The sequence below is a fragment of the Numida meleagris genome, chromosome 2 (assembly GCF_002078875.1).
Source record: "Numida meleagris isolate 19003 breed g44 Domestic line chromosome 2, NumMel1.0, whole genome shotgun sequence".
NCBI classification, from domain to species: Eukaryota; Metazoa; Chordata; class Aves; order Galliformes; family Numididae; genus Numida; species Numida meleagris.
Window position 1 is genome coordinate 19,965,985 of NC_034410.1, and position 26,195 is coordinate 19,992,179.

Genomic DNA, 26,195 nt, shown 5'->3' on the forward strand with positions numbered 1-26,195 from the left:
AGCTGCTGCATTTGGGCTTATCCTCACTTGCTGTAGCTTAGTACTTTGCCACTCTGCTGTTATTGCTGTGCTTTCCAACACATTATAGTGTTACACTTGGAGAGCTAGCCAGATACTTATTTAGGATGGATTATCTAAAAACAGTGGTGCATTGGATGGTCACTGGGACTACTGAAAGAGGGACTCCAGGGGGAAACCCTGGGGTTCCTGGGTTCACCATGACTGAGTGCTGCTTGGGTTATTGAAGAATGGGGACCTATAAGGGACAATTGTTCTATTAGTAAATTCCCTTTTGAAAATGCCTGAATTTTTGAGTAAATTAGGACAAACTTTTTTGACAAATGAGGAAAGAGTAGTAGCAGCATCTGCTGTAGCATGGCCTCGGCTACCACCTATTAACGTGTATCATTCCTCTGAGGAAGGATTGAAAGATGAAAATGAGCTTTTAAAAGCCCATATTATGTAATTTTGTTTACCACTTGCCTCTCTGATAGGGCAAACTGTCTTACCTTCAAATGGCACTTCCCCTCTGAAATCAAGAACCGTATCTTTAGAAGGGGAAAAGGACTTAGATCAGCAGGATCCTTCAATCCTTGTAGAATCTAAGAATAAAAAGAAAGCCAAGCAGACTAAAATCCAGCCTGGGGATCTGGGTACCCAGAATTGCCTCCCTGATGGATGCATTAGGTAGGGAGAAAGAAACCTATCATTGTGTCCTAGACCTGGCAAATGCATTATTTAGTATTCCCATTCATGAAGAATCACAAGATCAGTTTACATTTACGTGGGGAGGCAGGCAGTGGGCCTTTTGGGTCCTACCGCTAGAATATGTGCGTTCACCTACATATTGTCATAACTCAGTGGCACGTGTCCTAGCATATTGGAATAATCCTAATAACATCAAACTGTACCACTACATTGATGATCTCATGTTGACGTCTGACTCACTGGAGGCATTAGGAAAGGCAGTAGATTCATTGACTACTCATTTACAAGAGAAAGGGTGGTTTATAAACGCATAGAATGTGCAAGGACCAGGCCTGTCAGTGAAATTCCTGGGTGTAGTTTGGTTGGGAAAGACCATAGTTCTACCCAGTGCAATAATAGACAAGGTTCAGGCATTCCCAATCCCTACCGTGCCAAGGCAGCTGTAAGAATTTTGGGGTATATTGGGATACTGGTGTTCCTTTATACCCCACTTACCGCAGCTGCTGAGGCCTTTATACTGACACACAAAGAAAGGCCAAAAAGGAGACTGGGGATCCACTATTATTGTTGTGTTTTCTGTTGCATTATAGTGTTGTACACACATTGCAGTACGAAGACCTGAACTGTGTCAATAGCCATTAGCACAAACTATAACACCTTATGATTTTTCAGGTAAATTATTAAGTATTAATGCTTTAACAGCTCTCAGCTGGGGAGAAGGCAGCTCGATCTTTTATTCCTAGAGAACTATAGTTAACTGAGTCATGATAATGTGGTAATTTTCCACTTCTTCCCACACAGTTTTAGAATACTAATTTTAGAAAATGTACATTCTGATGACCAAATGAGAAGATAAGTCTGATTGTCTTTACATATTTATGGAAATAAATGGTTTATTAAGTTTTTTACTTGTAATTTATTCTTAAACAGGATACTCAGTAGCTGCTGGGGAATTTACTGGAGATTCTGAAGAAGGTAAGAAGCCATGTACTTGGAAAAAAAAAAAAACATGGCTGTGTTTCTATTAAGTTCTTCTCTTTGGGTATGTACACAGGAACATACCTTTCTTTTTTTTTATATTTTTATCTGAAATACTGGTGAGACTTAAGTTATCTGTACTTAATATTCTGGAGGCAAATACACTTTTAGAAGGTGTATGATGGCAGAGCAGGATTTAAGTAACCCAAAAATCTGAATCTGTTGTGGTGTTCTTCTGGACATGCATCTGTTCTGCGGAGCTGTGACAGCATCATGAGTGAAGCCAGCCACACTCACTGAATTCCACCAGTTTGGTGATGAGTAGTTATGTGTGGAACCGACAGTACAGTCCTGTACAGTACTTAGTTCCATACTCCAGCTCCATAGAGGCTGCTGGACCTCAGCACCTGGGTGACCAGATGCAGGTTTGGAAACACCTGTGTATGTTGAAAGCACACTTCTGACTGCCACGTAACTTCACAGCTAAGGAGAGGAGATAACTTTCAGCAGCTTCTGGGCTAACTATACCAGCATGCTTGCTCTTGTTGGTGAGAGCAGCTCTCGGCTCTGTAAATGTTAGCTGACCCTTTTCATACAGAATATTTTCCTGCACAGGCATAACAGATCAGGTTTCCTATGCTGTTGGTCCTCCCCAAGCTTTGTATTTCACAATAAGAGATGAAAGAATTGAATTCCTATTATTAAAATCTGGGTTTAGAGGGAGAGAAAACGTTCTACAGGAAGACTTAGTGTTCAGTTGGTCCCTTGAATAAGGAAAAGCTAAATGCACATGGATACGTGTTTGAAGTAGAATCACACTGAGACCTCTTTCGAGGTTCTGGGGTCAAGAAAGTTTGATACAGGGCAAAACTAGTCAAAATTTGCATTTAGACAGCTACTGTCATTCATGAGGAAACAGACATATCACAGAGTTAATAGCATTGCTTTAAAATGTCATTACTTTTTACAGTGTAGAAAAAAAGCTCCCTTTGCAGCTGTTTTGTAGAGTATGTTAAAATAGTTAGCAAATCTTTGAGAAACTTCTATTTTCAGGAATTATACAGTATTTTGAAACGTATAGTTGTCTGAAAAAAAATGCTTGATCCTTGGTGTTTCCTACCTTTACAGCTATGTATCTCATGTAAGGCTGATGATCAGTCGGAAAGCATTACATAAAGAGTAGCTTTCTTGAGAGGACGATCAGTGCCTTGATCCAAACTCACTAAGTCAATACAGGCTGAGTACATTTCCAAAAATGAAGCCAGCTCACCAGTACTGCTGCTGCTTATTCACTGTGAAGTTAGAGTTTCTTATCCTGTGCCACTTTGGGATGGAAAAAAATTGACACCATTTTGAGCTCAGTGGTACAATGTGGGGGAATTATTAGCACAAAGAATTGCAGCATTGTCTGACCCAGTAGTCCTTCATTACTGTATCCATCTCCCTTTGACGGAATGCATACAACCACAAGGGAGTATATAAACCTGAAGAGGAATTGATGAATGGTAGATCAGTGGAGGCAGATGTCTGAGGTGCTCTGGTATATGAAGCTTCTGCTCTTCTGTTATGGATATGGATATCCTAATGAGAGAAGGCTTAGTCAGTAAAACTGCTGACTGTGGCTTTGCTCTTTATTTTGCTTTTTTTCCCCCCCCCACTAGTTGATTAAGCTTTGGCCTCTGTACTAAATCACATCCCAGAGGGCGGCTTGGTCCAACGTTTCATGTTCCGGTTCAACAAATTCTCTCAATGCCACTCACCAAAACTTACTTGCAATGTTTTTAGATAGCTAGCATGTGCAAATACTTGCATGTCATCCAGCCCAATAACAGATGTGAGAAAATGTTAAGCAGCCAGAAGGACAAGGAATTTGCAATGACAGTTGTGTTTTGCTTCTATATGATGGTGTGTGATGCCACAGCTAATCCTGGTTTGTTCAGTCCACAGCTGTGAGGTAGCAAGCTGAATTGTAGGAACAGTTGAACTATAGGAACAGCTTTGTTGTGCTGTGCTATGCTAAATAGCGCTCAGAAGAAAGAGACCTCTGGCTAGGTGCGGATGAGTGTATTCAACAGTTCAGTGTAATATTTCAAGCAACTAGATACACTGAATGAATGTTAAAATCTTGTGAATGTCTTGAAGTGATTTGCAGGTGTTTCTGATACAGATAACAATCCAAAATCCTAAAGATTATATATCAAGAAAGATTTAAGTAGTCTAGGATGCATGTTGCCTGTGCTGCTCAGACAGCCTAACCTGTTCGCTGCCAATCACTTATATTTCAGAGCTGGTTGCTGGAGTCCCAAGGGGTGCACAGAACTTTGGCTACGTATGTACTGGACACACATTTTATCCTTTTATAGTGAAAATGATGTTAGACTATTTGGAAGCTTAAAGGCTATATTATGTTTTCTGTCTCTTTGAGCCTAAACTTTCTAATCAGAGAAAAACACCACTGGCTTTCACTCCCAGGCTTAACTGGCTAGGTTGAAATGCTTTACTGGCCTGGGCATTAAATACTGAGCTCTTACTCCATTGTGAAGTCTGTTTTCAATACCCAGATACCAGTACTCTTCAAGTATGAATAGTATCTCAGTTCCTGCTGAGTGCTATCAGTCCTTGGCCGAAGCTATCTCACAGACTGGGGTGTTTCATATGTGTTCTTTCTTAAGTATATGTACTGAATTCCAAATGCAAAGAGTGATGATATACAGTTAAAAAGGAAGTGAAGGGAGATATGTGGATACACAGCTATTCTCTCTCAGGGGAAAAAAAAAAAAAAAACGTTTCAATTGTAACTTGATTGGGTATTAGGAAGATCCCAGCCACAGATGCATTCTCTAGTTTTGTGGGCCCTGAACTCCTTGTGTCTTTGGAACTTACTGAAACTATTTTTTCAGAGGAAAGTTGTATACGAGTGTACGTATATACTCTATATATATTACATATTTTTATATATGTAAAAGTATATATGTTTAAAATTTACATTTTCATGCCTAATAATGTACTCACTGATTAGCTGATAGTCTATGATTTGCTGCTGTTCACAGTGTCTAGTAAGAATGGAAGATATTTTTTCCCCCATTTCCTTCACAGGAGGCGTGAGACTCCTAAAGTTTAGTGATATGTTCAAGATAATATAGGAAAACTGTGCTGCAACAAAAAATAATTGATGTGTTTTCTTGACCACCTTGGACCATCCTTCAGTGTTTCAAATTGGTTTGCAGTGATGTTATGGTGTATCATATCTCTGTGTGCTTGAAACTTCTCTTATCTTTCTGTTAATAGGTCTCAATCATTAATTCTTCAGACTTGACCTTTATCCAGAACTTCACTGGTGAACAGGTAATGCCAAACAACTATGTGATTAAGTGTTACGTATCAAGCAGATATAATTTCATCAATTTAGTTTCAAGACTATGTAAAATATTTGTCTTTTAGAACTGATATCCATAGAAACAAGAAGTTTATCAGTAAAGCTTTTTAAAAATGATATATGATGTGAAGCCTATCTGTTGTTTTTTATTTCCAGATGGCGTCTTATTTTGGGTACACTGTTGCAGTATCTGATGTTAACAATGATGGGTAGGTTACCAAATATATTCAGCTCCCCTGAACATCCACAGAAGCAATGCCTGATATTTATTAATAAACACAGGTTTTCAGGTGCTTCATACCTCAAATGCTTCTCTGCTTTTCTGCTTGTTTACATAGGTTTATCTTTGTGCACTTACAGTTGCTCAGCTATTTGCAGGCTTAGGTTGGGCGAGTTTGTCTTCCTGATTATGTATTAAATGCAGCTCAGTAGAGCAGGAATGTCTGAAGTCTTAAGAAATATCCAAGTGGAGGTGCAGTGAATAAAAAACGCAAGCTGCTGATGATAGATGCAAGTCATAATTTCATTCTCCCATTCTTCCCATGCAGACTATTCAGATAATCACTTCTCAATTTTAAGTTTTTCAATATCATTGGTTCTTCATTTCAGCCCCTGCTGGTTGGCAGTCCATTTCCATCACCTAGAGGACCAAAGAAGTGTCTATGACCCATCGCTGTTAGGACAGCCATTGTGCTTGTCTCATGGAGAATGCTGCTTAACTGCCAAGGCTGTGCTTTATGACACTGGGATTTCAGGCCCCATTCAACAAAACACTTTGAAGTTACATAAAATCATATTAAATGCTTTGGAGAATCAAGACTGTAGTAAGCAAATATTGATGCTAGCTTTCTAGGAAGGAGGTAAAATCAGTGAGGCTCAGAACTTTGGAAGTCTGCATGAAGGTGAGCCAGGATTATATTTAGAGCTGTGCATACTCTTGTATATTCCAAAATGTCTCCACTGCACCTTCCTCATGTTCTTGTGATTACTTATTAGTGGCTTAAAAACAGTGCATTAAATAGTTTTTTTCTATATCATTGCTTCCCATCAGGAACTACTGAACCCTTTAAAAGTTAGGGATACAAGGAAAGAGAAAAGTATCAAGGTGATAAAATGTTGTTGTAGTTCCAAAATAAAAACAGCAAAAAAGCTTCAGCAGTTTCTGTGACAGTGTTGCACTAGTCAAATCTTTCCAGGTTTCTGACATCAGATTTTGTCATGATATCTTAGCTTTCTAAAATTCATGTTTTTCTGATGCACAAAGTCAGGGTTCATTTAGTCTTACTCTAAAGCATTACTGACATGAAGTGGAGAAATACTTAGCTGCAGTGGGCACTCCTTGGACTTTCAGGGGTCTTATTAGTTAACTTCCCACTGAACCACGCTATTTCCTGTGCAGGTTATTTCCTGTGAATCATAGGGTTACTTTGCAGGTTTCATATTTTCTGTGTACCTCTAAGGCCACAGATTATGTCAATAATATAATCAAATTGCCATTGAGGCCTATGTGGTCTCCCAGTCTATATCTTAAAAAAAACAACAACAACAACAACAAAAAAAAAGATGACTCCCTCTGAGATCCAAACATTGCACAGAAAGCTATATGCAATAAACATGTCTGATTATATGTAGCCCAATGTTGCCAATTTGCACATACAGTCAATAGGAATTTTTATCTGAAAGGGAGAGTAAAACTGGAGGGGAAATAAAAAGCAAATGGGAAATGACCACTCCAAATTATATGTGTGCATCTAAGGACAAAGGAAGTGTGATGGCTTTACCAGTAGCAGGAGCCTGGTCAAGTCATATGCTGAAAAGATTGTTGAGGTTGATGCTTTGTTGTAATAAGGCTGTAGACATGGCTCTAAGTTTAGGCTCATCCTAGGAAAATAGCTTTGTCAACCTTCTGCTCTTGCAGTCCTGCAAATGTTCCAGGGTGACTCTTGCATTTATATCTGCACTGCATTAGGGTTGTAAGCAGAACAGGAAAATAGAGGATATTGTTTGAAATACCCTTTCATTATCCACTAATAATGAGAAATCTACAATGAAGGGTAGGAAATCAAGCTGTGCCATCAGCTTACTGACTGCATTCCTAGTAAAGAGGAAGAAAGAGAACACTCTTAATTTAGACCAAAACAGTCCAATAAAAATGTGGAATAAGTTGTTTACTGGTCTTGTATTTGGCGTATAGCAAAGCTTTCCATAGTTATGCTTTGACCTTTTGACTCTTCCCATACTCCTGCTTTTTGTTACACAGCAGGATACAAAGAAACCACATACAGTCCCAGCAGGTAGTCAGCTTGTGTTTTTTAAAGTGGTTTTTTTTTTGTACACTGGTTGGTTGGTTGGAGTTTTTTGTTTGTTTTTTATCAGAAGGGAAGCAATACTGGCTGGTTACCTTTCTGTGCTGGAATGAAGATAAATATACCAATTTATGTTAGTGACAACGTCATAGCGTGGTGATGAAATGAATCTAAAGATGGGGTTCAAAATACCTCTACACTCTGAACTGCACTTTATGATTTAATATTACCGTCTGGGGCAGTAATATAAAATTGTCGACGGTGGAATTCCTACATGCAGTCTTGCAGCGAAGTTGCTGCTGAGCCTGGGCTCAGAAAGAAGAGAGAAAGCAAGAGGGTGGGAGGCCTTGTTATAGATGGGACGTGCAAAGAGCTGGAATGAAGGCAAACTAAGTGCTGTGGTTGCTCTAGGTAGTTCCTCTGCCAAAAGTGGTTTAGAGATAGGTTATTGTAGTTTAGATGCATGCCTTCCTCCCACCTTTCCCTCTTAGTAGCTTAGCCAATCTTAGTTGCTGAGTTCTGGTCCAGCTCCCTGCACTGTTCATGTATTTTATACAATCATTTTCATTTCTTCTAAAAAAGAAATTTTCCTAGAAAAATATCGCAGAACCATACACTTTGATCTGAGATATTAAAATCCTTACATACGGACTCTAGCTTTGGTCTGTTTGTATTCCATGTCAACTGGTGAATCTTGTATTTAAGGTTAGGCTTCTGTTTAGGGAGTTTTTGTCCATACTGGGTGGTAAATAGTCTGCCTCTCTCTCTGCTTCATGCACTTGATATTGCTGTGTGTTCCAGAGTTTCAGTGGTATACCTGTGTATACTTATTTTGCACTGATATAGTGGAAGCTTACCGGCTCTGAATCTTTTGGTTCCCTATCACTTCTAAAAATCTTACCTTATCCTTACAATCCTTCATTTGTAAAACATTAATTGAAGCCAGGCTCGTCTTTTACCTCATGGTTTATACAGTGCATAACACCACGGGGTCTAAATCTTAGTGGAAACATCTGGACTGTGATGTCATAAAATAATAGATTACAGTACTACTGTGCAATGCTTTTAGAACATGTTGTACATAAAGTAGCTTGTGAAAAAAGAGCATTCATGATCTAAAGTAACTTGTGAAAAAAAAGAACACTGATAATCTGTTTCTGTTGTTGGTGTTGTTTCATGGCAACAGTTTTAGCTGACATTCTGTCCCAGCCACTAACATCTTCCATTAGTAGAGGGCTTTTGATCCTTAGTGAGGAAGGAAAACCCCACCTCTGATGTTAAGTCAGCATCTGCTTCCTTTCTTTTTTAGTTTTCCTTACCATGGGGTAATATTCAACCTATAAAGAAGAACTGTGCAAAAATGACCTAACATTTTGAGTTATGGTTTCCTTTATGGAAATCTACTATAAAATTTTATAGAAAAATAATATTTTGAGAAGTACTTTGTCAACATTTCTGAAATGTGTAAGTTCTGCAACATGATTCAAAGGTATGTAAATGGCATATTCTCCCCTGAATTTTATGGTATATGTCTTAGAACCACAGTATATATCTGTGGTAAAGAAGTAGCTGAGCTACTCCTGAAACAAACGTGTTTGTTTTTTATCAGGATTAGGAAAAATAACGTAGTGCATTTTTCACTGATTGGTTTACTCTTATATAAAGTCTCTGTGAAAACATCACTATTGGGAATATAATTAATTAAGAATATGAAGTTTTCTACAAGTTTACAAAGTTAGAAAAAAAATCATGTTAGAGCAAGAGAATGTATTTTCTAAACTTAAAATTCTGGGATCAAGTGGTAGTAGTTCTTTGCAATAACAGAGTTCCTTGATACGGATGACCAGTGTCACTGAATATAATGGGAATTTTCCTGTTAGCATACGTGGGCTTGAACAACCTTCAGAAATACATCTGACACTGTTGTTTCATATCTCAAAATATATTTGCTTGTTACGTATCTATCAATCTTGTTTGATTTTATTCTTTACTGTCCATTAAAAGGTCTTTTTATCTGCCAAATAAATGTTGGTGGCATATTTCAAAACAGGCAACAAGTCCTTTGGTTAGTCTGTCATATTTTAATGATTCTTCTTGGAGCAGAAAACAGATGAAAGAACCTTTCCCTCTAAGCTTCATACTTCTATGACTTTTTGGACATGGTTAGTGGGCATGGTGGGGATGGGCTAGATTGTGCTATATGGTCCCACTGATCTTTCCAATCATTAGTGATTCTGTGATTCTCCCTTTTCTTTTTAATACTTGATACAGCAAATTACATGAGCTCTGCAGCTACTCATGTGCCTAACACTCAACAGAAGAGCTTTCAGAAACAAAGCTTTAGCTATGTCTCCCAGCTTACACCTGAACTAGTGATGAGGAATTCTTTATTAACTGATGTTCTACCTGTTTCATGTGTGTAACTTCAAAAATCTGGTAGAAAATGGATATTGTTGTTCACTTACTGATGTATAGCTTTAAAAGAAATCTGGATTTTATACTGAACTTTGTCTCTCACTAGCACGGTTAGCAAGATCTACAGAATCTGTTCTACTAATGCAGATCACCTCTGAGTTGAATTTCTGACTTCTGGATCATTAATTGTAAAATAAAGCACTTCGGTGTATTCTGGGCATTAATTGAAGTACAGTAAATTCTATTTAAAACTAAGAGGAAATGTTTTTGCTGTGAGGGTGATGGAACACTCTCTGGTTGCCCAGACAGGTTATAGAATCTCCATACTTAGAGATACTGAAAACTGGAGTAGGCATAACCTTGGCAGTGTCATCTGCTGACCGTGCCTTGACCAAATGCTTGTAGTAGAGCTCCAGAAATGTCTTCCTACCTCATCCAGTCCATGACTATGATAATTCTCTGCTTCATGCTGATTATGCTGAGTCTCTCTCAGTGATGCTGATTTTTGTTTCACTGTTCCAGTTTAGACGACATCTTAGTTGGGGCTCCTCTGTTTATGGAACGAGAATTTGAGAGCAAGCCTAAAGAAGTTGGGCAAGTCTATCTGTACCTGCAGGAAAGTGCTTTCCTCTTCCGAGATGCGCAAATTCTGACAGGCACTGAAGTGTTTGGTAGATTTGGCAGTGCAATCACACACCTTGGAGATCTCAATCAGGATGGATATAATGGTAATTTTTATATAAAGTGGTAATATATATCTTTTCTTTATGTTTATGTCCTTTTTTTCTTCATTTCATTTCATCTCAATTTCTCACCCATCCCACCGGTGAGGAGAGTGAGCAAACAGCTGTGTGGGGTTTTAGCTGCCTGCCAGGTTAAACCACAACACTGTATAACATTGAAAATGGCAAGCAGTGAATATGAAGTGCTGTGCACTGCCTGAAAAAGACTTTTTAACTTGTAACTTCTTTTGAAAGTCAAGAGAATTCATGCTAACCCTAATAAAACTGTTAGTCAGGGCCAAACCATTAAAAGCTTACCAATAGGAGGACATTCATATTCACTACACTGCTATCTTTTACTGAATGTTAACTTGTTTGAATCAAAATATTATCTGTTGTTTTATAATTAGATTTAAACAGTTAAGATATTGCATTTTTTAAAAGCAGAGTTCTCTTTCTCTCCTCAAATGTTTGGATGAATTGAAAGAGGCTCAGTAATTGGAGCAGTTTAGCCACAATAAAAGAATTGGACAAATACAGACATACTATTTTGGAAACAGACTTCCACTGGTTATCAGACACTGAAAGAAACAGCTTCTCAGTGGGATATTTCTCAGATGCCAATACCACACAAACTCAAAAGTGAACATTCATGTAGTAAACTGGGAGGCTAAGCTCAGGAAAATAGTCCAAGTAAATTAACTTGCTTAATTGTGTGAGATAGCTTGGATGTCCTGAGCAGGTAGAGTTGCTCTTCTGCACATGGTCAGTAACACTCTCATCTTACTTACATACGTTTCCTTTCTTCCTGTTTCCAGGATGTTAGGGATCTGAAGGGCAGATATCTGTGCATCTAAAACCCCAAGAAGTTTTTGCTGGAGGAGTTATTTTGAGCAGTAGTCTTAGAGATAGTTTGGCCACTCAGGGAGGAAAAAAAAAAAAAAAACGTGAACTTAGCTCCTCCTTAACTTGAGGGCTCTCTTTCACAGCAGTAGATTCTAGAACAGCGTGGACAATTTGTGACACTTGTGCAAGGGATGTGTCATCTTAAGAGCCATCAGATTTTATTGGGATTCAGGGTGCACAAAACCAGAATCCCATCCTGCAGGAAGAAGTTGCTGGGTTGTGGCTAGTGAGAAAGACTACCCTCACTGGTTTTTCCTGTAGTCTCACCATGGGATCCAGCTGGAAAGACTGCCCATTTTCTACCTGTGAGCAATAGCAGATGCCTTCAGCTTCTCTGAGCAGGGAAGATGGGTGTCCTTGGTAGGGAATGGAGGGCATGATTCTGTTTTTCTCTCTCACTGTATGAAGAATTCTATGAGGGATCTAGAGCCAAGGTCTTCTACTTCACAACTGAAGATGCACTACTGCCTTCAGCATGAAGGTAGGAGTTCCAGGTGCTGAAATCAAGTTTAACAAATGAGTCCAGAACTAGCTCCTAGATGAGATCCCAAAAATTACAGCTGTGGATATGTACCCTCCTCTTGTTTCCTGTTGGCGAGCTCAGCTAGTACAGCTGCTGAACCTCAATCTGTGATTCTCTTTGCTTCCCATGTATTAGAACTATGAAGAGCAATTGAGTTCCACTTATTGGATGTGCAGTGCTCTGTTGCTTTGCCCAAGGCCTCCTGTTGAATATCTTGACTCAGTACTGCTCCCATTTCTCAATAGCATGTTGTGTTTGTATAGATAAAATATTTTATTTCATTTTTCTCTTTTGTGTAGTAATGCACTGTATGTTTGAAAGGGGTCGTTTTTTATTGTATTGTATATAGTATTGACTATCTTATTGGGAAAAAATAAAACAAAATTTTATAACAGATTTTCCTTATTGATTAGATAATAGGTTTTCTGTTTAAATGAAATGAAGTAGAAACAGAAATGTATTAGATTTTGGTTTATTAAAGCTTATCAAATGCCTTGGAGATAGAGTAGAGGAATTCAGTGCAGAGTGGTAATTTATTGTAATGTAACTTAACCCCTTTGTAGGATGATTTTGTCTTGAAAGCTTTTGTCTTGAAAGTTTGACACATAAGAGATTATGAATATTTTTTAATATTTGCCTTAAAAGTAGGATTCACGGAGAAGTACAAAAAGTCATACATAGTTCTTCAGTGTACATAGAAGCCATGTACGTCTGTTTTCCTTTAGGGACTTAATTCTTGCTTATTTTAATTAAGCGTATTCTTTTTATTCTTTTCTTGCACTACAGACATTGCTATTGGTGCACCATTTGCGGGTGAAGACAGAAGAGGTAAAGTGCTCATTTACAATGGATACAGTAATGGGTTAAAAACTGACCCTTCGCAGGTTCTCAATGGAGCCTGGGCCTCACAGTCCATGCCTTCGGGATTTGGCTTCACTCTAAGAGGAGACTCAGATGTAGACAAGAATGATTACCCAGGTAAGATTTTTCCATTAGAAAACTTATGTTCTCTGGAAAATGCATCATACCTAGACTGCTCCTTTTGGGAGGCAGAGGTCAAATTTAAGGATAAACGTTTTTTTGGACAGTTCTAGTTTGCTTTCCAGAGAGTTAAAATCAGACAAAGCAAATACTCCCTTTCCTGTCAAAAGACATGATCAGAAAGTCAAAAAAGGACTCAAATAGTTACATTAACATAAAACATCTGAAGTTTGCAATAAAAAGCTTAACCCTTTCGCCCACTTTCAAAAACTGAATGCTCTCAGCTTATTGAACTTGTGATGTGTCCTTCCTCCTGGCATTCTTTCTTAATTCAAAACATGTGTTGTAGAAGAAGGGATCGACTTGGTTGCGTTTCTACGTTGTTTTTTGCTGTCTGAAGAGACGCTAGACTGTACATAGGTTCTTAATGGCCTTGATCTAATTACAAAAAAGCAGAATGTAAAGACATTGCTTAAAGGCAGATATTTCACTTGGGCCTCTCTATGCTTTTTTGTTTGTTTTCGTTCTGCTATACTGACTCTTTCTTTTCATGTTATCTTTGATTCTTCCTTATTAGCTTACCTGAAATGCATTCAGATTTGTCAGTCTGATAACATCAGTTGAGTTTTGCTAGGGAGGAGGTGTTATTTTTTAAAAGAGCACTGTTCCTAGCACCGTAAGTAGACTGAATGTTGAAGATATTTTACATGTTTGTATTTATTCACTCTCTCTTCTGGAAGCAAATCTGTTCTGTTTCTTAACATAATTCAAAAGCCTAGCAAGGGTGCAATAAAACATACTGTCATTGTGAAATGTCCACATCCACAGTAGAATGTTATGCCTTTATTACCCAACTCCCTGTGAAATCACTTTTGTTTCTTCGGGTTGTTTCAAGGCTAATGTTCTTAAAAGTCATGCTGTTTATGAAGGGAAAATTATGATTTTCAAAGGGATGAAACAGCCTTTTGCCTTTCTGTGATAATTGTAAAAAACTTGAAAGAGGTGCTTTTTTTCAAAAGAGAGAAGAAAATTTCTGGAAAGAGGTGTCTACAATAGCGATTACAGTCTTACCAAACAGAAAAGCTGACTGCAAAGTAATAAAGTGAGGCTATCACAAGACTGAAGAGAGAGGACCTTTAAGCATTTGGGAAAAGAAAGGGCTTTTAAACATTGTTCTTTTTGTTTATATGTTGTTGATGGTGCTATTAATAGGGTTTCATTGTCCATGACTGACGAGGTTCTTTTAGACAAAGGAGCTCTTTATTAAAGTTCTGGCATTTAAACATTTTCTAAAGCCACACACAAGGCCCCCCAGCAAAACCAAAGAAAACAGGATATTACATTCCTGACATTTCTAAGATTGGGAAGATAGAGAGAGGGAAAGGAAAGATTCTTTCAGGTCACACTGGGAAGCAAGAAGAGTAGAAGTCTACCTCGTGTAAAAACCACGTTTTGTGGACCATCTTTTAAGCTAATTAATGAAAAGTTTGGGTGATGGGCCTTAGTCTTTTTAAATTTGCACTAAGGAACCGCTATAGTCAGTTCAGTTGTGAGATTTAGTGGATTTTCCTTCTTGTCATTACTGGCTCAGCTATGCATCCTGCTATTTCACATTGTGGTATCAGCTTACTATGTGTTAGATTGTTTGGGTTTATTACATAAATTATTTGTTTTAGAAAAAAATTCTACGTTGATTGTAACTAGCTTTTCCCTCTGTCCTTCAGTTGAGTATCTGGATGAGCAGACCAGAGCACTGGTGAGAATTTCTCAGAAAATGGCATAAGTAAAAAACTTTACTGTTAGTTTGCCACCTCTTCCTTAAATCGCAGATTTGAAGCACCAAAATAGAGCTGTAAAAACAGCACAACCGTGGCACAATATTAGCACAAGAATAGAATACTTCCCTGTGGGTAAAAGAAAGAAAGGAAATCATATGGGGAAATGCAAGTCCAGTACAAACACGCTAGGCAATGGAGCAAGTAATCCTTCTCGTGACAGAGAGCTTTTCTTCTCCACCTCCTGGCGGAAGTCTTGAAGGACAGCCCTTGTACAAAGAGGAAAAAAGGGACCGAACTTTGAAGGAATAGGAAGGAAGTTTTATTTTAGGTGTCAGCTGAGAGGCAGAGCAATTGCTGACTATGGAAGATCTGGGAAACCAGTTTGTAATTCAGTGCTTGCCATGGCTGTGGCTGTGATTCAAGGAGGGTTGTGAAAGATGAGAAAAAGATCTCTCTTTTTTTTTCATTTAAGCTTTTTAATGACTATATTGTAAAGCCAACCATTTTATAGAAAAAAAAGTAATAAAATTTCACTCTCAGAAGTTCATTACCCTAGAGACTGGGAAATGAGAGCCAGCTGTAATGTCTGGCTGCTGGTATAAACATGTATTGCCACAGTCTAAGGTGAGAGTCTCCCAGCTATTCTCTCTTCCATGGCTAGGGTCAAAGTGTTGTATGAAGACAAGCTCAAAAAGGCTTGCAAGATGTTCAGGATTTCAGGCACCAGTTTGAGAGGACTTGTAACTATAACAGTGCTTGTACAATTTTCTCAAGCCTTTTTACCTATTACTTTTACTGTTGCTGGACAGGCACATCCCTGCTAAGAAATGAGGGCCTGAGAGATGGGTGATGCTCTGCTAGATGATGCAGCTAGAGACTGAATTACAAGTTGGGGAATATTGTTTCTGAAGTGAGGATGAATCAAGTCAATTGCTTCTCCTATTGCATAAAGATTAAATCGAATTTCTGCTAGAGGTTCAAGTCAGGCAGAGATCTACCTATTTGCATTCTGGTGAAGAACAGCCCATCTCATTTGATACAGGAATGTATATCTTTTGCTCCCTATCCAAAAGCCTATACAAGCTTGGGAGCAAAGAAAACAACAGAGTTTACAAAAGCTACCTAACACTCAGGGCAGTTCAAATCCTCCAGCTTTTCTGTGTATGGATGCGTGGTTTCTCCTTCCTCCTCTTTCTGCAGCTCCTGTCCAGCAAAGGGAGAGAGACCAACCAGCTCCTGGTCTTACCTAGGAAAGGCAGAGGAAGACCCCCTTGTTCCCCAGGACCTCCAGATTAAACAGAGTGAAAGAGGGGAAGCTGCATAATAAATATGAGAGAAAACTAAAAAGGAATCTACTGATACAGATCTGTCTAGCAGATCTGTCTGGCACTGTAGCCTGTCTCCAGCAGTGGCCAACAAGTAGGATATCCAGGAAACTGTACAGTTGTTATGATATTTCCTGAATATTCACCCAGCTCTAACCATCTGGAGGAGCAAGGTGACCCTGAGTCTGATGTTCTATCCTCACATTTAATTTAACATTTAACCCTTTACATACTTTTCTATCAGGAATTTGACCACTCAGTTGTAGTACTCTTTTGTCACCTATACAGCAGCCTGTGGCAAGGGGCCCCACAGACTAACCATGTGTTTTGTGAAGAAGTAATTATTTTCACTGCATCACATTCAAGTCCAACATTGCCCTTGACAGTTTCTTAGGATGTGCTGTAGTTCTTGTGCTGTAGAGACAGTGAGTAATTCTCCTCTAGCCCACTTGCATTTTACAGACAACTCAAGTCTGAGTCATATTTCCCTCTCTCAGCTGTACGTCTTTTTAATCCTGGGAAGGAACTTTAATTTACTTAATTGTTCCTTATGCAGAGGCAAACGGCCCATCAGTCCTGCTCTACTAGTGGATGGTTCAGTCTTGCTGTTGTTGCTGCCTCCTCATACATTTTTCAGTAAGATCAACTAATGGCAATGTGTAAAGTGCAACTTGTGTCTGGCTTTAAGCATTGTTTCTGATAAAGATTTTATAATTGATATGGTTTTCCAACTTTGCTAAGATCAAAAAAGCTTTATTTTTCCTACAGTGAAGAAAATCAAAGTTATTACTTGAGAAAAAAAAATTCTCAAATATTTTCTATTGGTATCAATAATGATGTTTATACAAGAAAATGAAGTGAGCCAGGAACTGTTGTCTGGCCTTGAGGTTGCATGGCACAACACAGCTCATCATCACCTGATGAAACCTTCCTGCCCCTGAAACAAGGTGGCCGTATTCAGACTGCCTTTTCAGAAGGACCCCTAGCTCAGGTTATTCCCCTGGCCATTCCTGACCACTGTCTTGGATTGTACAAATTTGTTGGGTGGTTCCTCACCTAGAAGAAGAATTCCAGTACCAGACAGTGGTGATGATGGCAGTGAATGGATGGATGTTCCTCTCTCTGTCATCATATAAGAGTTAGGCAAACTTTGGAGTCAGTTAATATAACTGGAGTATTTATCCATTCCTCCCTGTCTTTCTTTTAACTTCTTTGGGCAGACTTTAATTTGTCCTTTAGATTCCTTTATTCTTTTTCCATCTTTGATTGTTACATCTAGTAATAAACCTGAAAGAGAATAAAAAACATAAGGTGGTTGGCTGAGGCATAGTGCTGTACTTCCAGGTGAGGAGTCCAAATGTAAATTCAACAGGTGGATTGTTTTGTTGAACAGCAGCTCTTCAAGCTTTGCTCAGGAACTTCTGCAGTCCTTTCCTCGACTCACCCTTCCTGACTGTCGTCAATGCTAGAACATTTGGGCAGCCTAATGATAACTTTCCCCACAGCTTCTACTCCATTCCAAGCTAAATCTGGGGCTTTTAGGGCCGCTTTGTTCCATCTCGAGCATTGCTTGTGTCACCAGGGCCTGGAACAGGGAATGAGGTCTTAGCCTAGGCTTTTTGTTTTGAGTTGTAGTTTATTTTATTTACCATTTTGTCTATCTTTTTCTAATAGCATAGTTCAGTTTTGATAGGAACAAAATAAACCCATAAATGTGTTTAATGGGAAAGAAATTTGTTTCTTTTTGCTTCTGGGCATCAGTTCAAAACTGTTCCCACTGAGTGCATGGAGTCTGTGATTATCTAGCTGGGTGATGGTGCTGCGCTTCCAGCTGGTTCATCTATCTGTGCAGGGCTCAGGCGTTTGGAGGTAAGGTTCAGGCTGTAAGGTTTCCACCCTCATATTTCAGCGTATGCTCAGACACTTGGTTGATTATAGCTAAGAAAATAGTTTATAATGAGAAACTTACTCAACTCATTACGCTTGCTTTCTTCTTATGGCATATCCTCCATCAGACTGTGGTTTCTTCAGATGTGTTTGTGAGCCAGCGTTATTTAATCAATTTCTTTTAACTATGTGAGTGGATTCCAAGCAATGCTTTTTGGGAATTCATTATTCAAAACTTGTTGATAGTTAATTAGTTAGTGCAGAATTTATCTGAGCAATTATTGTTTCTGCTCCCTCCCTGCTTAGACACTTGTGTAGTCTTCCCTGTTAACTTTGAGATTCTCCTGGGGGTAACTGCTGCAAAAACTTCACCCTCAGGATATCCCAGTTTTATACAAACCCAGTCTGGCCTTTTCTTTTGGTCATTCTTTTTATTCAAACCTTTGTTGGACAGGGAAATGAATAAAGGCATCTTCAGGCCTTACGATTTTGGGCTCACTTATTATCTCAAGAATAGCACACATTTTATATAAACAAATTACACCAGAAACATTTTAAGAAAGAAACAAGTGTGATAATCACACAATTTCCTAACAACTTCAGTAATCCAGTCTAACCTTATTTAAATAGGAGTATTTAACAGCTCCATCTGCCAAGTATATTAACTCAAAGAGTGGGAAGAAAACATTCAAGTTTCTGAGAGGCAGGGGTTCTTCAGCATTCGTATTTTTTGACAACAATAGGCAGTGTGCCAACAACAGCACAGAATTGTAATCTAGTAATGATTAAATTATGAAATTGGGCCAGGAGATTTGTGGAAGACAAATCAATGAAAAGTTTCATCTGTTCTGGTAAGAGGGGACTGAGTGTGGGAGCCAGAACAAGGGCATAGTTTCTGCCAGCAGATGCAGCTGGTAAAAAAAAAAAAAAAAAAAAAAAAAAAAAAAGGCTAATTTTGTTTGCACATGAATAATCAATCAAAAATGTCACAACAAGCCAAGAATCTCCTGAAAATATGTTAATTTTACAATTAAAAACTGAGCACATTATCTATGTAATTTATAGAGATACTTTTCTAAAGTTCTTCAAGATATTTAATGAAATTAACAATATTATGCACAATAGATTATAGGAATAAAACAATTAATCCCAGTAAATGGGCATTTACTGACCTGATAGAATATTAACTGCCTCCTTTTGGATTTGTTTGTGGTACGATGGAGTGGATAACAACATCGTTCTATGAAGGGTCTCATTCAGACAAAAAAAAAAAAGGGGCACTGAATTAGCCTTTGAATCATATAATCATTTGAGTTGGAAGAGACCTTTAAGGGTCTTCTAGTCCAACTCCTCTGCAGTGAGCATGGATAGCTACAGCTAGATCAGGTTCAGAGCCCTGTTCAGCCTGATCTTCAGCGTCTCCAGGGACGGGACAGCCACTACCTCTTTGGGCAACCTGTTCCAATGCCTTGGTGTTATCCTTAACATATCCGCTAACAGAATGGTTGAAGAAGTAGGATCAAGAGAGTTGAGAATGGTAGAAGACAGTAATTTTGATTTGAGTGATGGTTGCATGTATTATTCAGTTTAAACAATTGAGTAAGGTTGGCTGAATGGATAACACTGTGTCCTTCATTATGGTCAAGCCTGTAGCAATGACCATTCAAAGAAAATTTTATTCTGGACCTTTCCTACTGAGATTTGGGAGATTAGTGGTCACTAAAATCCTAGAAAGCAGAAATCTGGTGGTGGGCCTTCCTGGCACTAATCAACTAAGGGGACCAGAAAGGAAAAAAGGCTCGCAACAGTTTTTAACAGGGTTTCCAGTTATGCAGTTTTCTCAGTCTTTTATGAAATTTCCCGGAGCACCTCTACTCAGGATTCTAATTGGTTTCCAGTTACTATTTCTACTCTGTAGTTAAGCTCATAGGCTGCACAGTGTGCTGTTTAACACTGTCAGCAAACCATTCAGAGCCCATAAAGTGAACACTCATGGCTGTGTCCTGATAAGGGATAAGACTCATCTGTCTGTTTCACTTCTGGGTCTCTCACAAATGAAGCGTGTGCCAATTCTGTAGTTCTGCTCTGGCTGTTGTTCTTGGTCACTATCTCCCTACAAGGAGCAATGGGTACCAGGCCGCAGCCATTTCTCCTGGGGCTGCTGGGCTGAGTGGGCATGAAGCGTCATGCCCATATTCCTCCCGGCCTCAGCCCCCAGGGCTGCATCTCTCACAGGGGATGGAGATGGCCTTTAAAAATGCCAGGGGATCAAAGAATTTGCTGAAGTGAGTAAGTGGAGGTAGAACTCTGATCTACTTATTCCCTTTGGCTGAAGGTTCTGTAAGCATCATGCTCTTTAGCACAGCCACATAGAAGGTGCAGGTAAAGAGATGCACTTACAAAACTCGATATGCCCTTCAGTGCCATCTGTGAATGTTCTTAATTGTTTATGATAGTTTTATTTCAGAAAATGGATTATTTTTCACCAGATAAGATGTTGCAAGCCTTTTCTTTAGAGTGAACTAAAATTTGAAATAAACACTAGGGTCACTCAGTGCTCCTAGCCTTCAGTTAAGCACATGTCAAAGACACTTGTCTGAGGATTAAGTTCTGTGAACTCTGTCAGTTGGGATTTTAGTAGCATCCATCTTTGCATACAACCCTCACATTATGTTGAATTGCAAGCTGAATATTCCTTCAGGGTCACTTAATGCCTTTTTCCTCAGCAATTGGATGTGGTGGTTGTGGGCCCCACAGCCATTTACTTAAATCTCAAAGGTACCTCATCCTCTTGAAAACATGACATAGGGAAGGAATGAAGGACATTCCCTGCGTCAGATGCTTCTCTCTCCTTCTCTATTTATATACATTTCATTCAGGCCTTGAAAAAAAATACAAATGCAAAGATGCAGTCAGAGGTGTTCATATGCTTTTCTTCAGGCTCTGTTTGGAAGGATTGCAGTTAGTTAAGCTGTTTTTTTTTTTTTTTTGCTATGTAATTCCAAATTCCTTATTAAACCCTTATTCTCCAGCTAGAGACCTTTGTATCACTGACCTTGCATGCATAGCATAAGCAGGCAATGAATAAAAACAACTTCTATTTTTAGGAGGGGAAAGTTGCCAAACTTCAGATAATCTAGACATGCATTTTTTTCGTAGAAATGATTAATAACTTTTGTACAGAACACAAAACAAATTCATAACTTCTGCGTATGAATGCCTTAATTTGATGTGCATTCAAATCTCATGGATTTGTATCAATTTTTTTTTCCAATGGTAGTTATAGGAGTTGACCCCTCAAGGCAAAGAAAGAAGAATAAAACTAGAACAAGTAAAGGCAAAGCATAACCATAATGGATCTTCCAGCAAAACTCTGCTTGAATCTATAACGATTTGGTCCTTATGTTAGAGCATATATGTCACTACTAGAAACGAGTAGGTTTTATTCTTTGCATGTTTGCTTTTAAATACATTGTTCCTTCTTAGAAGTTTCATGCTTTTGTGGTTCCTTCCCCAAAGTTTGGCTAGCAGGGGGAAGAGAATTGGAAGGGCAAAAGTTAGAAAACTCATAGTTTGAAACAAATACAATTTATAAGAAAAGTGGGGGGAAAAAAAGAGAAAAAGGGAAGAAAAAGCCTCACAGGCAAAAAGCGACGCGCACTGCAATTGCTCACCGATGCCGAGCTAGTCCTCAAGCAGTGGCAACTCCCCTGGCCAACTCTTCCCAGTTTTGTTGTTGAACATGATACCATATAGTACAGGTTATCCCATTGGTAGGTTTGGGTTAGCTATCCTGGCCATGTCTACTCACAGCTCTTTCTGCACTCCAGCCTACTTGCTGGCAGAGTGGCCCGAGAAGCAGGCAGGTGTCTCCAAGCCTGACTAAGGTGGCAGTGCGGGAAGGCTGCTCATGGAAAAGCAGGTTTTGGTGGCTGGTGCCTCTCATTGTTCCTCTAAACCCATGAACTTATGTTTTTAAGTAAGCTGGATTCTGTCACAAAGAAGGCAGTCTTACAAACTCATTCTTTCTATCTTCAGGTTCAGATAGGCTACAGGTTGGTAAATTTGACTCACACAATGAGTGTTTTCAAGCTTTATCTTGTGCCTGTGGTAAGGTCTACAGTGGTAACGGTGTCACTGTGGTGTCACAGTTGGGTTGGAGTGGTTTATGTTTTATTGAAAGATCAGATTATGAAATCAGTAACAAATCCAGAATCTAGATAAGTCATGGATATCTGCCTCTGCCATAGCACAGCACTGAAACCTTTTGAGTTTGTACTGGACTAGATATCCTGCATTAAGTGTGTTGCAGTATTCGTAATGAGACAACTGGGAATGAGAGATACAATGTAAAGTCTTTCCTTCTTCCCTTTCTGTTCACAGTACAGTGTTGGATTTTTTTCCTTTTTTTTTTTGCTATTTTTTTTTCTCTTTTCGAAATCAGTATTCAATAATTTTTGGTTACTCTGCATACTGCTAACAGGGAGCTGTCAGGGAAATTTCTACCATTTGTATTTTGTAGCTTTTGTGGCGATAAGTATGTTTCAATCAGTTGTTTATTTAAGGGGAAAATAGATTTTGGGACTGTGTGTAAGCTCTCTATAAAAGCTACGAATGAAGAGGACTCATAAATGTCTCAGGAGATAGAAACAACACTGCTATTTTAAATGTTCCTGACCCTGAAGCATATTTTGAAAGGCCAGTGGAAGCAGAAAAATGTAAGTGTTGCACAAAAAGAAGATCAGATCCATAAACTGTCCATGCCCTCTCCTCTGAGGGCATTAGTCAGTGGATTCCGTTAAAGGACAGGCTGTTGCTTATGTGACATCCTTGTTTAAACTTGTTAAATCCTGACCATCTGAAGGGCAGACAGCCCCAGAGAGCATTCATGCCAGCCCAGATCCACCAGGCTAATTAGCATCAGGGCTTTGTAGTTGCTCCATGATTTCAGAGACTCTTAAGCTAACCAGTGCTCAAACTGTGGAAACAGTAAGCAAGGGTTTATTTTTCAAACCTGACTAGTACTTTAATGGACTCATTCAGATAAGTTTAGATTGCCAATCTGTGCCGCTGTTAGATCCGTTGTGAGACTTTGTCTACTGAATTGTACATTTGTAAATCAAATCATAAACAGTAGAGTGAAAGGGATGCCCAGCTGGACACTTCACTAGGGGACTGAAAAGGAAACAAAGCTCTTTCCCTTCCTTGATCTGTGCTTCAGCTAGAAGCAGCAGAAAAGCTGATTCTTTGTTCCCTGCTGCTAGGCTCCAGCTTTTCTCCAGCAAAAACTGAGGATCTTTCCAGCAAGCCAGTCTGGATCATTCCAGAGAGCCCATGTGGGGACTCCCAACAGAAAGAGGAAATATTTTGGCCTGTAGGATTTCAACCCAGGCTCGTACCCAGTAACAGAGATGTGCCAAGACCCAGAGTAGCGCTTGTGTTGTAGACCTTCTTTGTTCCAAATGGTGACTCGTGGGCAAAAAGATGGCCTTCAACTGATAGCTGTTATAAGCCTTAGCATGTCCTCTTACAAGCTGAAAACATTAGTGACAATGAAATCAGCTGTCCTCAAATCTATGCATTGTGTTTGCAGTCTCAAATATGTAATGCCTAAATTAATGAACAAATGACAAAGGAGGATTGGAAGGATTGACAAGAAGAAACACCATAAATTTTCAGTGTGAACTGCATGAGAGTGACCACAAAGTGGGTTTGCATCTCTTTGTGTCATAGGTAACTGGTGGTTTGGAATAAAATGTCTGGGTGCTGATAGCATCCTTTCTCCCCTTTATTACAAGTTGACCCTGTCTTAAACAGGCTGGTTCTGGATACAACCGAGATATTTGTGTCAGTCTCTGCCAATATTGAAACATTTTCCTTCAGATACAGTGTTAAAAAAAAATGGCTTAGAAGGTGGGAATTTCACATTTGTTTCATGTTACTGAATTCTGTGATTCTAAATGTAGGTAGTCTAATTTAGGCTGGAAAAATTGTATGTGAGCCTTCTATATAGTTCTTCTGAAGCTGCTTTCTTTTTCCAGATTTAATTGTAGGTGCGTTTGGAGCTGGAAAAGCAGTTGTTTACAGGTACGTGATAAATACAAAGCATTTTTAATTTCCCAGCTTTAGTGGGAGATATACAAATAAACAAATGTCACATTTCTGCATTTCCCTGGTGCAATGTGTAAAACATGCTGATTGCAGATGATAAATGAAACAGCTTATGAGCAACAAATGCTGTTGATTTACAAGAGAAAGTAGTGTACTTTCTACCTTTAAAGCAACCTCACACACAGCCCTATATAGTCACAAGCCCTCACTACAGCTCATGAGAGAGAAATTTGTAAGGAACAACAGTGAAAATGAATTCCTTTTTTGGAGAATGGTACTAGTAAGCAATTTGGATTTTCAAGTGACTCTTGCCTCTTTGGAGCTCATGTACATTAAGAAATGATTTAATAAAGACTGCTGCTTTAACCTCAGTTTAGAAAAAATGTATGAGGTCCCAGTCTGCAAATTTCCAAAGTTGTTGCTGATTACTGGTTTTCAGTCAATGTACTGTCTCAGCAGAGTACAGCTATCAAATCCATAAACGAATATCTGCTGCTACTGTGTTAATCCACACGTGCAGACGGTTCTTTCTATTTAAACATTCACTGTCCATTACTGCAACAATGCAGTGATATTTGCTGATTCCTCTCTGTCTTCTCTTTGGTGTTCCCAACAGCACCTGTTGTTCTGTTTCCCAGATGAATATTTGTCAAAGCATAAGAGTTTCATAAAACAGGATTGTTAACTTATTTTAACTCTCACTACCGACACAATGAGAAGACCTGGTTTTCCTAGTGCCGTATTTTGGAATCATGCAAATATTTTGCAGTGACGTAGGTGACAGCACAGGATTTGAAGTGGAGAATTAGATCCAATGTGCACTTCAGACAGCAATAAAAAATGTGTTCTGTTTAATTTAAGAAAGCCAGTAGCAAGGAAGAAGCCCTCCATCTTTGTTTCCTGGACAGAGTGTATCAAATACATAACTTGTCATATTGGAGAAACAGTTTTATTAGTGGAAATTGGCTTGAAAAAAAGCATTTTCCCTTTTGCACAGGAATGAAGGAAGTAATTTTATTTTTGAGTGTCTTGCTGAAGCAGTGCAGAAAAGCGATCTTAAAAGCTGAGCTGTGGATTAAAACATGAGGAAAGTAACTGTTGTAAACTACTTGTGCCAGAATTATGTAAGTTACTGTAAAACAGTATCGCTGTCTTAAAAAAAAAAAGAAAAAAACAGAATTTTGTTTTCATTTCTCTTTTGAATTGCTCTCAATTATAGATTAGCTGATTACTCAATAACAGCTTGTTTTTCAGGGAGTAGTTTCCCATCACCACAACCATGTACTCACATACTCAGCAGAATTTTCTATGATGATTATTCGTGGTTTACAAAGTCAATTGTCTCAAGGCATGATTCTGTGTCAGACAGAGTTTACTTCATTATTGGCTTCAGATAATTCTAGGGCAACTTCTATTTTAACCACATTATCTTCATTTTTTTGAAGTATCTAAAGCAGAGATAACAAGTCTGCTTATGTCAGTGTTCATGGGGAAACACGAATCTGACAGTTTATAAAGTAACAGCCAAAAGACTGCTGTAATTCCTACAGAGCAGTTCTGGCCCCTTGTGAAAGCCCGCTGTGATGAAATGTGTCTGATGTGCCCGTGTCCCAGGACAGACCTACTGTTAAGTGCAGCATACTGTTTCACTGATACTCTCTGCTTTTTTGTGAACAACTTTGAAAATGTCTTGGCAAGGAAATGCCATAATTTCTGCGTGTCATAGTTTCTGCCAAAAATAACAAGAATTTTGAGTAGGAGCAGCATTATGAAAGTATATTTTCCCAAGTAACTCTACATTTTGAGATTCTTTGTGGCCATCTCAGTTAAGTGTCTTCTCTGCTGCAATTCAATACTTGTGCTCCTGCTCTATGTGATATACTTTATTTCTGTCCCTCAGAGCCAGACCTGTTGTGACAGTGAATGCTCTGCTCATTCTGAACCCCATGATTGTGAATCCAGACAACAAGACTTGTCAGCCCCCTGGCTCTCAGCTTTTGGTGGCCTGGTAAGTCTGGGATTAGAGGAAAAACATCCTCAGCATTCTCTTCTTTCTGAAATAACTTTCTTCTTTGAGCTTTTTGTGCAACTTTTTCTTGAATACACAAATATTTGAATATGCTATGAGTGCAACAAAAAGCCCTATAGAGAACAAAGTCATTTTTGATACCTCCCAGTA

General features: G+C 38.8%; 1 protein-coding gene across 1 annotated transcript in view; it reads left to right on the top strand.

The window, feature by feature from the left end:
* Positions 1–26,195, top strand: part of ITGA8 (integrin subunit alpha 8) — a 101,094-nt gene that overhangs the window by 19,063 nt on the left and 55,836 nt on the right. Inside the window, exons 8-15 of the mRNA XM_021388378.1 lie at positions 1,639–1,683; positions 3,972–4,015; positions 4,975–5,031; positions 5,219–5,271; positions 10,306–10,511; positions 12,721–12,912; positions 23,947–23,992; positions 25,917–26,024. Coding sequence (XP_021244053.1) covers positions 1,639–1,683; positions 3,972–4,015; positions 4,975–5,031; positions 5,219–5,271; positions 10,306–10,511; positions 12,721–12,912; positions 23,947–23,992; positions 25,917–26,024 — 751 coding nt within the window. The remainder of the gene's footprint in view (positions 1–1,638; positions 1,684–3,971; positions 4,016–4,974; positions 5,032–5,218; positions 5,272–10,305; positions 10,512–12,720; positions 12,913–23,946; positions 23,993–25,916; positions 26,025–26,195) is intronic.